Raw genomic sequence first — 13,699 nt, 5'->3', positions numbered from 1 at the left:
TCTTGTCCCCTCCACCACACAACCTTTATCGAGCTCCTTCTTTTTGGTGCTGTCCTCAGGCACAGAGGAGCTATTGACCCAACCCTGCACCGAGCTGAAGCTCAGGGACACTCAAAGCCCTCCCACTGCCCACCCCCAGCACCAAGGCTGAGTCCACAGGGCTGCCCACGCACCGGGCATGCAGATGCACTGGAACTCCCCAATCTGGTCCAGGCAGGTGGCATCATTCTGGCAGGGGTTGGAGAGGCACTCATTGACATCAATCTCACAGCGAGGGCCTGAGTAGCCCTGCAGACACTGGCACTGGAAGGACCCTTGAGTGTTGATACACTTTCCTGCATGCTCACACGGGTTGGCTCCTGTAAAACACAAGCACAGCTCTCAGGACTCGCTCCTGGCTGTGCCAGAGCCCTCCCAGCCGTGCTGCTGTCACCCATGTGAGCTCACCCAGCGAGCACTCGTCCACGTCCTGGTTGCAGGCCGGCCCCATGTACCCCGAAGGACACGTGCAGATGGCTTTGCCATTGACGGGGTTGGTGTCGCAGTTGGAGCCCTCGTTGCAGGGGTTGCTGATGCAGGCGTCGTCCAGGTGGCACAGCAAACCTGGGCAGCCAAAGGCACGTCAAGGCCGATGGGCACACGAGTCATTGCTGCACCAAGGAGCCAGGGGACATGCGGGGCAGGGGACGAGGTGGGGCAGGGCCTCACCTGTGCGGCCGTGGGGACACTCGCAGTAGAAGGAGGCCACCCGGTCGTGGCAGGTGGCCCCGTGGAAGCAGGCGGCCATGGCGCAGTCATCGATGTTCTCGCTGCAGTCCTCGCCCGTCCAGCCATTGACACAGACACAGTTGTAGCCGCCGTGGTTGTTGTGGCAGGTGCCCCCGTTCTGGCAGGCGTTGGGCATCAGCTGGCACTCGTCCACATCCTCAGTGCAGTACTGACCTGCCAGGGGACAGGGCACCTGCGTGAAGCTGGCACTGACTGCTGCTATGTGAAGCAGAACAGCTCTGCCCACACTGTGCCCCCGGGCAGGACCCGTCCTCCCAGCCCAGCCCTATGCCACCAGCATTCCTGGCACTACCTGTCCACTCAGGTGGGCACTGGCAGTTGTAGGTGTTGACGCCGTCCACGCAGGTGCCCCCATTCTTGCAGTTGTTGCCGGGACAGTCGTTGATGTTCTCCTCACAGTTCTGACCCGTGAACCCTGTGCAGAGGAGACACCTGCCATGGTGCCAGCTCACCCACTGTGAGCGTCACCACCGTGCCCCTCGCCACCCCCACCTCCAGCAGGCTGTTTGTGATCAGGTGGCTTTGAAGCAGCTGCCTGGCTTGATCTTCATCCCCATTCCGCCTCTGCTGGGGCCTGGCAGGCAGCAGCTTCCTCTGCACAGGGCAGGGTGCCCCTGCTGCCACAGCCTCCAGCCCTGGAGACGCTTGCCCCGAGCAGTGCAGGATCTGACTCCACACAAGCCAGAACGAAGCAGGGCTGCTCCCACGGAGGCTTGTGGCACCCAGTGCTGAATCACCGGCGTTTAATTTCACTTGTAAAGAGCCTCAGCAGCAGCGCTCGCCCCTGAGGGGGATCCCAGTCCTTGCCAGGGCGAGCCACAATCCCACACGGCGCTGGGCTCATCCCAGCCCACCTCCTGCTTGGGTTTGTTATCACCTCCAGCTGACAGCATGGAAACCCTGCCACCCCCAGCCTCTGCAGCAGGAGCACAGCAGCCAGGCCCTCCTCAGGACATCTGCCAAGCCACCTCTGACTGACATTTGTGTTAAAAGCTGCATTTATTGTAGGACCCTCAAAGCTCTTGACCCAACTGCTTGGGGTTTGGGATGGCAATGCCAGCCCTCAGTGCCAGTGTCCATCTGCAGCTCCCTCAAACTCCCCAGGGCATTCTGCAGGCCCAGACCAGGCTGCTCCCCACCCAGGCACCAAAAAAGGTCACCTCCACAGGTAAGGACCAGGTGTCCAGACTCATCCTCTGTGAGACCCCAGACCCTGGCCCAGCTGGGAGCTTTCCCCTCACTCTCCCCACGTTCTCCTCTCCCCATCTCCATCACATGGGGAGCAGCCACAGCTTTTTATGATTGCTGGTAGGAGCCCTGAGCAGCTAACATTGATTTGCACCTCATTTTTAAGCAGAGGGGCTGAGCCTGAGCAGCCATAGCTCACAATGTCCTAGATACCGGGATTCACTCATTTTGAACCATCCAAATGAGTAATTAGTACGGCAATTACTTTAAACTCAGGGTTACATTCTGCAGCGATGGCACGATAAAACAGCCAAGATTAGTTTAACTTGAAGAAACCCGGTACAGCCAGGCCTCTCCAGGAATGAAAAGGGGACATTGTTCCACGTTTGCTGTGCCACATACCAGCATATCAATCACTCCCTTATCATGAGGAGCAGCCCCCTGTCCCTCTGCCTCTGCTGCCGTGCAGCTCCTGCATTGTGTGCGATGCAGGAGGTGCTGAAGCTCCCTGGAGCAGGGGCTGTGCCACCCCACGGGAGGTGCAGCAGCTCCTGCAGGATGCAAATCTTCCTGGAAACAGCCCACGGAGCCACAGCTGGGTGTGACAGCACCGATGCTGCCTGCCAGGAGCAGGGCTCTCCCCCAGGCTGTGCCTCACCTTCCCTGCTCAGTGAAAGTGCCTCATCAGCAGAACGGCAGGGCAGGGCCAGCGCAGCTCCTCCTGCCACCTCCCCCTGCCCATCCCTGTGGGACAGCGCTGGAGCTGCTCCACAGGAGCATCACCCCCCAGCATCAGCCTGGAAGGAAAGGCTTCCTTCCTGGCACTGCCCAGTCACCCCACACCTCCCCGTCCCTAAGGACAGGAGCTTTGCTCCAGCCTGGGTGAGCAGCGGTGGGGGTGAGGCAGGAGATCCTGCAGGGCCCTGTCTGTTCTGGGTGGTTCATGAGATTCCTGAGGTACTGCAGCCAAAAGCTTTGGGAAGGGGGTGGAACCTCTGAACCCGTGTCAGACATCGAGGCCAGATCCCCGCCACAGCTCACAGGGATCACTTATCTTCCCTAACCCAGCAGGGTGTGGGTGTCTGTGCCATCTGGGAGACCCCATCCCCACCTTGATGCCACGCTCCCAGCAGAGATGGGGCAGGAGCCCCATGGCAATGCCCAGCCCTGCCCAGGGTGCAGAGCAGAGAAACCACCCAGCCCTCATCCTGCTCTGGCCATGGCTGGGCTATGGGTGACCAGAGGATCACACCAACCCCACAAGAGACTCCTCAGGCAGCGCAGTGCTGCCCACAGCTTCCTTCCCAGGGACAGGGCGGGTGCATCCCCTCCACATCTACCACAGCTGGCCAGTGTGGCTGGCTCGGGTGAGGACAGCACTCATCCCAGGAAACGCAACGTGGTCTGAGCGTGGCTCTGGGCTGAAACTCCAGTTTCATTTCTCCAGCTGACCCAGGGACAGGTGGAGCAGCTCAGTCCCCTCTGCTCCCTGCCCTTACTGCACTGCACACCCACTGTCTGAGGGCAGAAGTGAAAGGGCTTGCTGGGGTCAGGGAGGCCTTTCACAGCTGCTGTTCTTCTCTAGGGTTTGCAGGGTGCCCAGCTCCTTTCCAGGGTGCCAAGACCCCTTCCAGGGTGCGGAGCTCCCAGGACAGTGCCCACCAGGCCCCTCCACAGGAGCTCTCCGTGCCAGAGGCTGCAATCCTGCTGGCCTGCTCCAGGGTTTGCCGGAGGGAGCAGCAGCGAGCACAGAGAGGGTCTTCCTTCCCCAGCTCCATTAGCACTCGGAAACTTTCCAAAATAGCTATTCCGGGCTAATTATTCCATTCTGGAAGTGGATTAAGCTAAAGCGGAAAAAGGCACTCTTATTCTGGAATATGAGCATCCGCACAGGGGCCTCTGCTCAAACAGTTGTTTTGGAAGAGCTATTTTGGTGAAACACAAAGTATATAAAGCCCCCAGATGAACTCTCCTCCTCAGGCATCGCTGCCCAACATCTTCCCTAAAGCACGTGGCACAAGCCAGAGGGTTTCACCCCTCCCAGAGCTACAACCTGCGGGAAATTCAGGCACTCTTCATTTGGGGTGGACTGCAGGTGCTGCCCGGTGCCTTCCCCTCCCTACCTGGCAGGCAGGTGCAGTCGTAGGTGGTGTCCCCGATCTGGCGGCAGGTGCCCCCGTTCTGGCAGGGCGAGGGGTTGCAGGGCACGTAGAGGTGCTCGCAGTTCTGCCCGGTGTAGGCTGGCTTGCAGGAGCACTGGTAGGTGCCCACCTCGTTAGTGCAGCTGCCCCCGTTCTTGCAGACGGGCGGGGAGATGTTGCACTCGTTGACGTCCTGCTTGCAGTTGGCGCCGTGGAAGCCGGCGGTGCAGCGGCAGACGTAGTGGGCTTCGAAGGGCACGCACTGGCCCCCGTTGGCACAGGGGTTGGAGGCACAGGGGTCGGCCTGCTGGCAGGTTTTGCCTGGGGATGGCAAGGACAGAGGGTGAGGGTGCAAACAGCAGCCCAGCTCTTAGTGGCGGCGAGGCGGCGAGTGATCCACACCGTGCTGCAAACCTCCATCCGGGATCCAAACCTGCATCCCCTCACCTCCAACCCCCGTCACAATTCCCTCGGCCACCACCCACCCTCGCCACCTCCCAGACCCCAAAACCAGAGGCAGCTCTCCAGCCCTGCGGCAGGCCATCCCTCGCCGTGCAGGACCGTGCCCGCCGGTGCCACCCTCACCTGACCAGCCGGGCGGGCAGCGGCACTTGTACTCGCTGAGGGTCAGCAGGTCGCAGGTGCCGCCGTTGCGGCAGGGGTTGCTGAGGCAGACGTTGTCGCGGGGCGTCAGGCACAGCTCGTCGCTGAAGCCCAGGCGGCAGGCGCAGCTGTAATCCACGGTGCTGCCGCGCACCATCGCCGTGCAGGTGCCCGCGTTCTTGCAGGGGGAGCTCAGGCAGGGGTTGGGCAGCTGGCACCGCTCGCCCACGTAGGCACCGCTACACCTGGCAGGGGCGAGACACCCATCAGCGGGACGGGCCCGAGCGGCCCGAGGGCGCCCTGAGCCCCAGGGACCGGCCCGGCTCCGCACGCACGGCGGGTTTGGCATGGAGAGGCTCTGCCCTGGCTGGGAAGAGGAAGATGAAAGAGGTGCTGGGAACAAAGGCGTCCCCCGTGGAGGGGCCTGTGCTGACTTGCAGAACCGCTGACATCCTGCGTCTCATCGCAGGGAGAGTCTTCTCCCTCCCCTCCCCGCTGAAGGGGAAATCGAGGCACAAGGGATACATGGTGGGGGCAAGAGGAGCATACCCGTGCCCACACCAAACCCATGGGGCCATGGGGACAGCCCTGCTCCCTGCCTGTCCCTGCCCACGCTGGCGTCTCTGCCTCACCAGGGCTATTTTTATCCTCCCTCTGTCCTAAATCACTCAAACACAATTAAGCAGGGGCTCAGCGCTGGCTGGCAACAGGTGGGACAAGTTCCTGCTCCTCGAAGTCAGCTGAGAGCTTCCCCAAAGCCAAACCCTGCACAAGGAGGGCGAGTGGCCCTGGCTGCTGCATCCCTCTGAGTGAGACAAGAACCCCTGATGCCACCACCAGCTTCACCGTCTGTCACCACTGGCCAGCTGGGCTGGAGCAGGGCTGGAGCTGGCAGCAGAGCTACGCCCTGAGGGCAAACCCCACCAGCCATCCTGGATGGCCTGGGCAGGATGTGTGGCTGGTAGGACCCTGCAGAAGGGGGAATCTGACAGAGCAAAGCTGTGCACCTGACACAAAAAAATCCCAGGGATGAGGCACAGACCCTCAACTGGGGGTAAGGCAACCCCAGCTGGAGGTGATGGGTGGGGAAGGTGACAGCACTAGGTCACTGGGGGACTGTGGTCCCCACGGTGCAGTGGCAGGTCAGGCTCAGGCCACCACGAGCTGACACCTGTTGCCATCAGATCTGGTGGGACATCGCATTCCTGAGCCTCCTGCACTGCCTCCAAGGCTCCTGTGGCAAGGGGCTGAGCAGGGCGGGGGTCCCAGAGGATGCTGCAGGGCACAGCGGCCACCCAAAACAAGCCTGTGGGGCTCCCCTGGTGAAGCACAACCAGCAAACCCCACCCTCAGCCACAGCGCAAAGACCGTGGTTTCAGCCCCGCTCCCCCTCTCCTCCTACTTTTTTTTCTTTTTTTTTTTTTAACCCAATTCTGATTTCATTGTCGGGGATTGTGTGAGAATTTGTCAGGATTCGGAGACATTTTGAGTTAATGAGACGGCATTATCCAGGCCAAATGAAAAAGAAAATGTGTATAATAATAAATCAGGGCATCTGCTCGGCACACAAAGGGCGGCGGGGAGCAGGTGTGCATCCTAATGAGGCGCAGCAGCTGCCGGAGCCCGCGCACCGAGCGCGGCTCGCCGGCGGCTCCGAGCCCCGGGCGCCGCGGCCGCGCTCCTGGGTGGCTCCGCGGGGGAAGGCGGAGGATGGGGCGGGCGAGAAGGGCTCTTTGTGCGGGGCCGGGCACGGCAGCAGCAGCGGGGACAGGGGCAGGCACAGGGGCAGGCATAGGCACGCCGCTGGGCTGTGCAGTCATCTGGTAAAATCGCCGCCGCGCCGCGCCGCGCACGCTTTTTTTCTTAAAACAATCCCCGCGGTGGCGATCTGCGCTGGAGGCTCCGGTGGGAGGGGGGAATGGGAGTAAGGAGAGGGGGTGGGAAAAAAAGGAATAAGGAGTGGGGGTGGAAAAAAAGGGGGATAAGGAGAGGGGGTAAAAAAAAAGGGGGATAAGAAGAGGGGGTGAAAAAAAAAGGGGGATAAGAAGAGGGGGTGAAAAAAAAAGGAGTAAGGAGTGGGGGTGAAAAAAAAGGGGGATAAGGAGAGGGGGTAAAAAAAGGGGGGAATAAGGAGAGGGGGTAAAAAAAAGGGGATAAGGAGAGGGGGTAAAAAAAAAGGGGGATAAGAAGAGGGGGTGAAAAAAAGGGGGGGATAAGGAGAGGGGGTAAAAAAAAGGAGTAAGGAGTGGGGGTGAAAAAAAGGGGGATAAGGAGAGGGGGTAAAAAAAGGGGGGAATAAGGAGAGGGGGTGAAAAAAATAAGGGGAATAAGGAGAGGGGGTAAAAAAAAGGGGATAAGGAGAGGGTGAAAAAAATAAGGGGAATAAGAAGAGGGGGTGAAAAAAAGGGGGATAAGAAGAGGGGGTGAAAAAAATAAGGGGAATAAGAAGGGGGTAAAAAAATAAGGGGAATAAGGAGAGGGGGTGAATAAGGAGAGGGAGTGAAAAAAAAAAGGGGGAATAAGGAGAGAGGGTAAAAAAAAAGGGGTATAAGGAGAGGGGGTGAAAAAAAAGGGGAATAAGGAGAGGGGGAATAAGGAGTGGGGGTAAAAAAAAAGGGGGAATAAGGAGAGGGGGTAAAAAAAGGGGGGAATAAGGAGAGAGGGTGAAAAAAATAAGGGGAATAAGGAGAGGGGGTAAAAAAAAGGGGATAAGGAGAGGGGGTAAAAAAAAAGGGGGATAAGAAGAGGGGGTGAAAAAAAAAGGGGGATAAGAAGAGGGGGTGAAAAAAATAAGGGGATAAGGAGAGGGTGAAAAAAAAAGTGGAATAAGGAGAGGGGGTAAAAAAAGGGGGGAATAAGGAGAGGGGGTGAAAAAAAGGGGATAAGGAGAGGGTGAAAAAAATAAGGGGAATAAGAAGAGGGGGTGAAAAAAAGGGGGATAAGAAGAGGGGGTGAAAAAAATAAGGGGATAAGGAGAGGGTGAAAAAAAAGTGGAATAAGGAGAGGGGGTAAAAAAAAAGGGGATAAGGAGCGGGGGTAAAAAAATAAGGGGAATAAGAAGGGGGTAAAAAAATAAGGGGAATAAGGAGAGGGGGTGAATAAGGAGAGGGAGTGAAAAAAAAGGGGGAATAAGGAGAGAGGGTAAAAAAAAAGGGGTATAAGGAGAGGGGGTGAAAAAAAAGGGGAATAAGGAGAGGGGGGGAATAAGGAGTGGGGGTAAAAAAAAAGGGGGAATAAGGAGAGGGTGAAAAAAAAGGGAATAAGGAGAAGGGGTGAAAAAAAATAAGGGGAATAAGGAGAGGGGGTGAAAAAAAAAAGGAGAGGAGGAAGAAAAAAATTGATGCTGGACAAAGAGCGACGGCGGCAGCGCGGGAAGTGCGGCGCAATCTGCCAAGGCACGGTGCTGGCACCACGGGAGAGGGACAGGATGCTGGGGGACCAGGAGGGGATGGATGGATGCTCGGCATCCCAGGCCAAGGCAGGAGGGCAGTAGGGCTCTCTGGAATTGGGGTTCCTGCACCGTGAGGTCGGGGAGAGGGGCACACAGCCCAGCGCCCTCCCACACAATTAATTTTCGGGTTGATTCTGATTCCAGCACAGGTAAGTGGGGGTTTGAACACATGGATGGGAAAAGAAAGTAAATACCAGCGTAAATCTGGGTGTGGTTATTAGCCAGGAGGTTAATCAGTGATGGGAAGAACGCTCTGGGACAGGGAAGCCCCTGCCTGAAGGCACAGGGCAGGTTGGAGTCACTGGCAGTGCCCTGGCTGGGGGCTGCTCAGGTGTTTTCCAGACTTGTGCTTCAGGAAACCCCTCGAGTTTCATAGAGCTCGTAGATTACTTTAAAATTAATTTCTATTTGTTTGCGTTAAGAGCTGATTTATGGCCACAATCAGCTCCAGAAGTGAGCAGGGTACAGCAGGTGTCAGGGAAGAGTTCAGCTTGGAAGGGCTGGGTTGGGCACAGGTGGGCCATCAAGTCCAGGGTACACTCACACTCCATATTTCTCCTCCCTGCAAGGGGCATTCTCAGCAAATCTTCAGGATAAAAGCACAGCACAGGCACCCTTCCAATCCAGCAGTCACTGCTCCAACCCAAGGAGGAGTTTCTGCCATTCCACGTGGGGCTGTGCAGCACAGACCCTCTGGACGTGCCCAGCAATCCCAACCTCACACACCCACCTCACACACGACTCCCAGCACGGGGAACCTCCCAAATCCTTCCATGGTTTCTAAGTCATCTTGATTTCTTTGTGCCCAGGACATTCTCCTCTCTCACACCTGCTGGATTCCACACTGCTCCTGCATCTTCTGTAGATGCTTCAGCAGAGCACGGGGCTGTTCCTGCCCTCTCTGCAACAGCAGGTCTGGGACAAGCAGGGAAAAGCACATTCCCAGCTATGGATGAAGCCACAGGATGAATTTCACTGTTCCCTCCCCTCACGGGTCCTGGAGCTCACTCACAGACAGAGGCTGGAGCTGCATTTCAAAGCCCAGCAACCTCAGCAGATTCAGAGTCCTGGCTGCAGAGGAAAGCCTGGAGACAAGTCTCGCATGCAAAGCGAGAGATCAAAAACCAGGTGAAGAATCAGGGCAATCCAAGTTGTAGTAATTTTTCAGCTCTTCCAGGTCTGGAAAGGCTGGATTCAGCAGAGCTCAGTTCAACACCCAGCTTTGCTACAACCTCACCATGCAGCCACCTATTTCTCCGGGGACTAAAAACTTCTCCTAAAGCTCAGCCCAAGGAGCTGAGCTTTATTTTCTGCAAAAAACATGAGGTGGTGTCAGGGATTGCAGGTGAGCAGACGTGGAGGATGCGACGTCCCCGCGGGCTCAGCCAGGTGAAGATCACCCTGTGGTTTTTCCTTTGGCATTTCCCAAGCCAGGGCTACCCAAACCAAACCCCAAGCAGCTCATGGAAATTAGCATAGGAGACATTAAAGCTCGGTTTTAATTACAGATAGACGTGTTGGCAGAGGACAGGGCGGGTGCTGCAGGATCAAAACAGCTCAGGAGGGCCATTAGAAAGCACCTTGGAGGCACTGAAATGTGGCCAAGCTGCCTGAGGTCCTGAGGAGCCTCTGTGAAAGCCTCAGTTGGACCAGTGTGGTCACAGTCCCAGCTCCATGCATGACCAGCACCCCGTTCCCAAACCAGGCAGGAATGGCTAAAAATACCCATGTGTCTCCCTCACTCTTTCCACTGGCTCATTAATGCACGGAGGAGGCATCAAGTGCTCCATTTTAGCCACTGATGGAGGGTGATGGCATCTCCATCCCAGTGATGGCCAAGCCCTGCTCCAACACACAATTGTCCCTCTCCCAGTGCCATTGCAGCAGACAATCTCACAGCTGTACACTTCTGGGGGGTGTTCCACCACGGGACCAGGCAGGACAGGGGACAGCAGGCAGGACAGGGGACAGCAGGCAGCCCCCATCGCTGTGGATGAGGGTGCTCCTTGCAGGGGTGGACACACTGATTTACACCCCCCGGGTGTCTGGCCATCCCGGTGGCTTTTTTTTGTTTCTGGGGGTCAGGCAGAGGCTGGGAGCTGGATTCCCACAGCACCAGGCTGGGATGTGTCTTCCCCCTCGGAATGAGCATCCGAGTGCAAACTGTGCTGAGGGGGGACACGATTAATAATGCACTGAGCTGCCGGCCATAAATCTGCATGATTCATGGCCAGTGTGAAGGGTGATGGAGAAGGCCTTGTCCAAGGTCAGGCAGCAGTCCCTGGGGACAGCCTGGGAACAGCAACGGCGGCCCCGAATTCCCACTCTGCTCCCAGCACCAAGCCTGGGCCAAATCTGGATCTGCTCAGCACGGCCACGTGCATTTGTTGTGTCTGCTGCACATCCTTAAGGAGTTACAACCCACGGCCCGACGCTGCAGCTATTGCAGCAAGCTCCAGGAGAGCTCAGCAGCTCAGAAATCACAAGCAGGAACGAGCTGCAGGATACCAGAGCCAACTGCTGGCAGAGGTGGCAGAGCTGGGGTGCCCATCCCAGCCCCCCCAGCCTGTGGGTGCTGCTCTGGGTGCTCCCCGTGCTGCCACAGCCCTTTGTTGGCTCTGTCTCACTCGTGGTGCACGAGGCTTTTCCTCCAAGCCACCAGCAACAGGTTTTGTGCCTCCGCAGCAATGCGGGCACTGAAAGCATCCCGAGGCAGATGTTCCTGCGACCTCTGACCCAAGACTAATGTTTTCCTTTCTGCTCTAAGCTGCCATCTGCCACGGCCAGCACAGATGACACCCAGCCTGGCACAGCTCCCGCATGGCAGCACGGGGGCTTTGTTCAAATTTGGGATGCACAGCCCGGGGCCAGGGCGTGTCTCAGGGGTGCTGGCAGCACGGGGGCTTTGTTCAAATTTGGGATGCACAGCCCGGGGCCAGGGCGTGCTGGAAGCACAGAGGATATCCTGGATGTTCTACATGTCCTGCATCACCCCCCAGCTCACACCACCCACTGCCCTCCTGCCTGGCCACAGCGTGTCCTCCCAAGGGACGCTGAGACCGTGGCAGGGCTGGAGGTTAAAACCCACTTTGGGCTTAAAATGTACAAAAAAAACCCCAACAAGCAAAGTGGAAACCAGGTGTAAACGGGAGCACATGCACGGGCTGTCCCCCGTGCCCATCCTATGGAGGGGGAGGTTCAGGGGGAGGGGACGGGGGCTGGTGGGGAGCCCCACATCCAGGCTGCCTCTTATCTGCTCTGCTATCACCTAACCTCTTCCTCACCCTCAGCTGCTGGAAGCATAAACGGCCGGGGTTGTTTTCCCTGAGGTATGAGCAGCGTGGGAAAGCTGAGCAGGGCAGGCTCAGCTCTTTATTCCAGCACCGTTTTGGGGGCACTTGAGACCAATGGGACCAGGACACTCCCTGGTGCTGGGTGTAGGGTCTCCCACCACGGGGAGAGGCTGGGCTGGGGGATGCCATTCCCTGCCCCGTGGTACCTGTGGCTCAGAACAGCCACCTCAGATGAGCCCCTGAGCTCAGGCAGGGCCACCCCAGCACAGAGAGGGTTCAGGACCACAATTGTGACCTTGAGTGGTGCAGAGGGTCCCCCCGAGGGACCTTCCCACCCCCAGAGCCCCGTGCAGCAGCAAATGAGCTGTGTGACCTGTGAGTGGCCGTGCCACCGTGGCTGGGACCCCGTGGAGCAAAGCAAGTGGCCGAAGGTGAGCAGGACACTCGGATTTCACATGTTTGCTGGCAACAGCTGAGGGAAGGAGAACCAGCCTGCAGGACAGCCTCCCTTAGCTGCACAGCAGCCCAGAGGCAGTGCAGGCTGCTCCCAGGTGCAGAGCAGAGGCACGGCCCTACACCTCTCGGGGTAACCGTCCTCCTCAGGCTGACAACAGGAAACACAGTCCTGCCCCACACCTTCCCCTGTGCCCCAGCAGCTCACAGCCCAGGCAGCAGGGAGCCAGCTTCCCATCAGGCTGCCCCACACAGCCCAGAGTCACCTTTCCAGTTGTGCCAGTGGCTGCCTGCCTGGCACAGCCTGGGAGCGACACCCCAGCTCTCTGCTGAAGTTACACCCTTTCCCCTAAGACACGTTTGCTCGCTGCCAGCCCGGCCAACCCTGACCTCCCCTGGCTCCAACATGACCAGAGAAAAGGCCAGTGCTTGGGGATATGTCTCCCTGAGAGAAGAAACCTGCTCCTTCCTCCAGCTTATCCCATTCAATTCCCACTGCAGTGCCTCCCCAGGAATCCCTCCCGTGGTGCACGGAGCAGCAGGTGCACACTGTGCTCTCCAGGGTGGCTTCCTGCCCTGGAAACATCCTGCTGACACACTCTGGAGCCAGGGGAAGGCAGGGAGGCCTGGACAACAATCCTGCTGGGGAATCAGAGCTCAGGACCCTGCTCTCTGCCCCAACCTGCCTGGCATCACCAGGAGCACACAGGAGATGGGTGCAGGGAGGCGAGGAACACTTTTGGGTGCTGCCCTGATCTCCCTGGAGCACACGGGGCTGTGGATGCTCCCTGTTCCCTGGCAGCCAGGAGCTGGGGGGCTGCTTGAGCCCCCTCCAGCTCCACACCTCACCTGCAGCTTTGCTCGGTGGTTCCTGGCACGTGTGGCTGTTAAGAAACCCAAAGGCTTCACCACAGCTCCTAGGAGAGGCACGGCATGAAGGCAGAGCTGCCCAGCTGCCCTCACCCATGTAGGGCACCCTGCCTGGCTGATGCACCCCAAAACTGCCCCACAGAAACCTCCAGCAGCCACGACGGAGCTCCCAGTACCAAAACCCAGCTCAAGACCTCAGCGGTGGTTTTTTTAAGAAGTCTCACCCAGGTCCTGCTTTATTAAACACTCTGGGACACCAGCCTGGGAAAAAAGCAGAGTTTCACACAGGGAGGTGGTTGGCAAAGCAGCAGGTTACTCCAAGTGACATCAGGTTAATAAAGCAAGAGCAGATCTCCATTCCCGTTTAATTAAAAAAGTAAACTGCAATCCCAAGTCTTTGATGTGTTTTTTTCTTCTCTTGTTCCATTTCATTTTTGACCTAGCCCAAGTCATCTAATTGAGATTTTAAGACCCAGACTTTCATCTGGAGAGAAACTAAAGGAATTCCCAAAGCTGGATATACTCCTGGACAGGAGTGGGGAAAAAACATGCTAGAGCCCTGTTCCTCCTATGAAGGAAAAAAAAAAAAAAAAAGCTTTGTTTCTTAAGCAGACATTAGTCAGGACAGTTTGGGAATCCAAGTTCCCATTGTAATGAAAAACAATATAATCCCATTACTAAGCAGAGTGGCCAGGCTATTCAGGGGTGGTGACTGGCTACCTGGGAAGGAGCTGCCTTTCAATGCAGCTTCATTCACAACAAACATGAAAGATGTCGAAGGAAGAGCCCAAGACAAAACTCGCCTCATTCCCACCCTCAACAATGGCTGCTATGAAATATTTGTTTTCCCCAGTCGATGTTTTTTATATCCTTTGCTGGTGTGAAGCTGCACAGCCCCATTGTTTGTGGGA

At 57.4% G+C, this 13,699-nt stretch overlaps 1 protein-coding gene across 2 annotated transcripts in view; it reads right to left on the bottom strand.

Annotated features, from left to right (window-relative positions):
* The window catches only part of NOTCH1 (notch receptor 1), a 41,597-nt gene that overhangs the window by 17,691 nt on the left and 10,207 nt on the right, over positions 1–13,699 (bottom strand). For both annotated transcript variants that reach the window (XM_021543598.4, XM_021543599.4), the window contains exons 3-8: positions 4,704–4,966; positions 4,101–4,439; positions 1,082–1,204; positions 709–942; positions 448–603; positions 174–359 (exon numbers count right to left, since the gene is read on the bottom strand). In XM_021543598.4, the coding sequence (XP_021399273.3) occupies positions 174–359; positions 448–603; positions 709–942; positions 1,082–1,204; positions 4,101–4,439; positions 4,704–4,966 (1,301 nt within the window). The remainder of the gene's footprint in view (positions 1–173; positions 360–447; positions 604–708; positions 943–1,081; positions 1,205–4,100; positions 4,440–4,703; positions 4,967–13,699) is intronic.

Source organism: Lonchura striata, chromosome 17, assembly GCF_050655825.1.
Source record: "Lonchura striata isolate lonStrDom1 chromosome 17, ASM5065582v1, whole genome shotgun sequence".
Lineage (NCBI taxonomy): Eukaryota > Metazoa > Chordata > Aves > Passeriformes > Estrildidae > Lonchura > Lonchura striata.
Note: the sequence above shows the minus strand (reverse complement) of the source record. Positions and strands in the feature narration are given on the sequence as shown.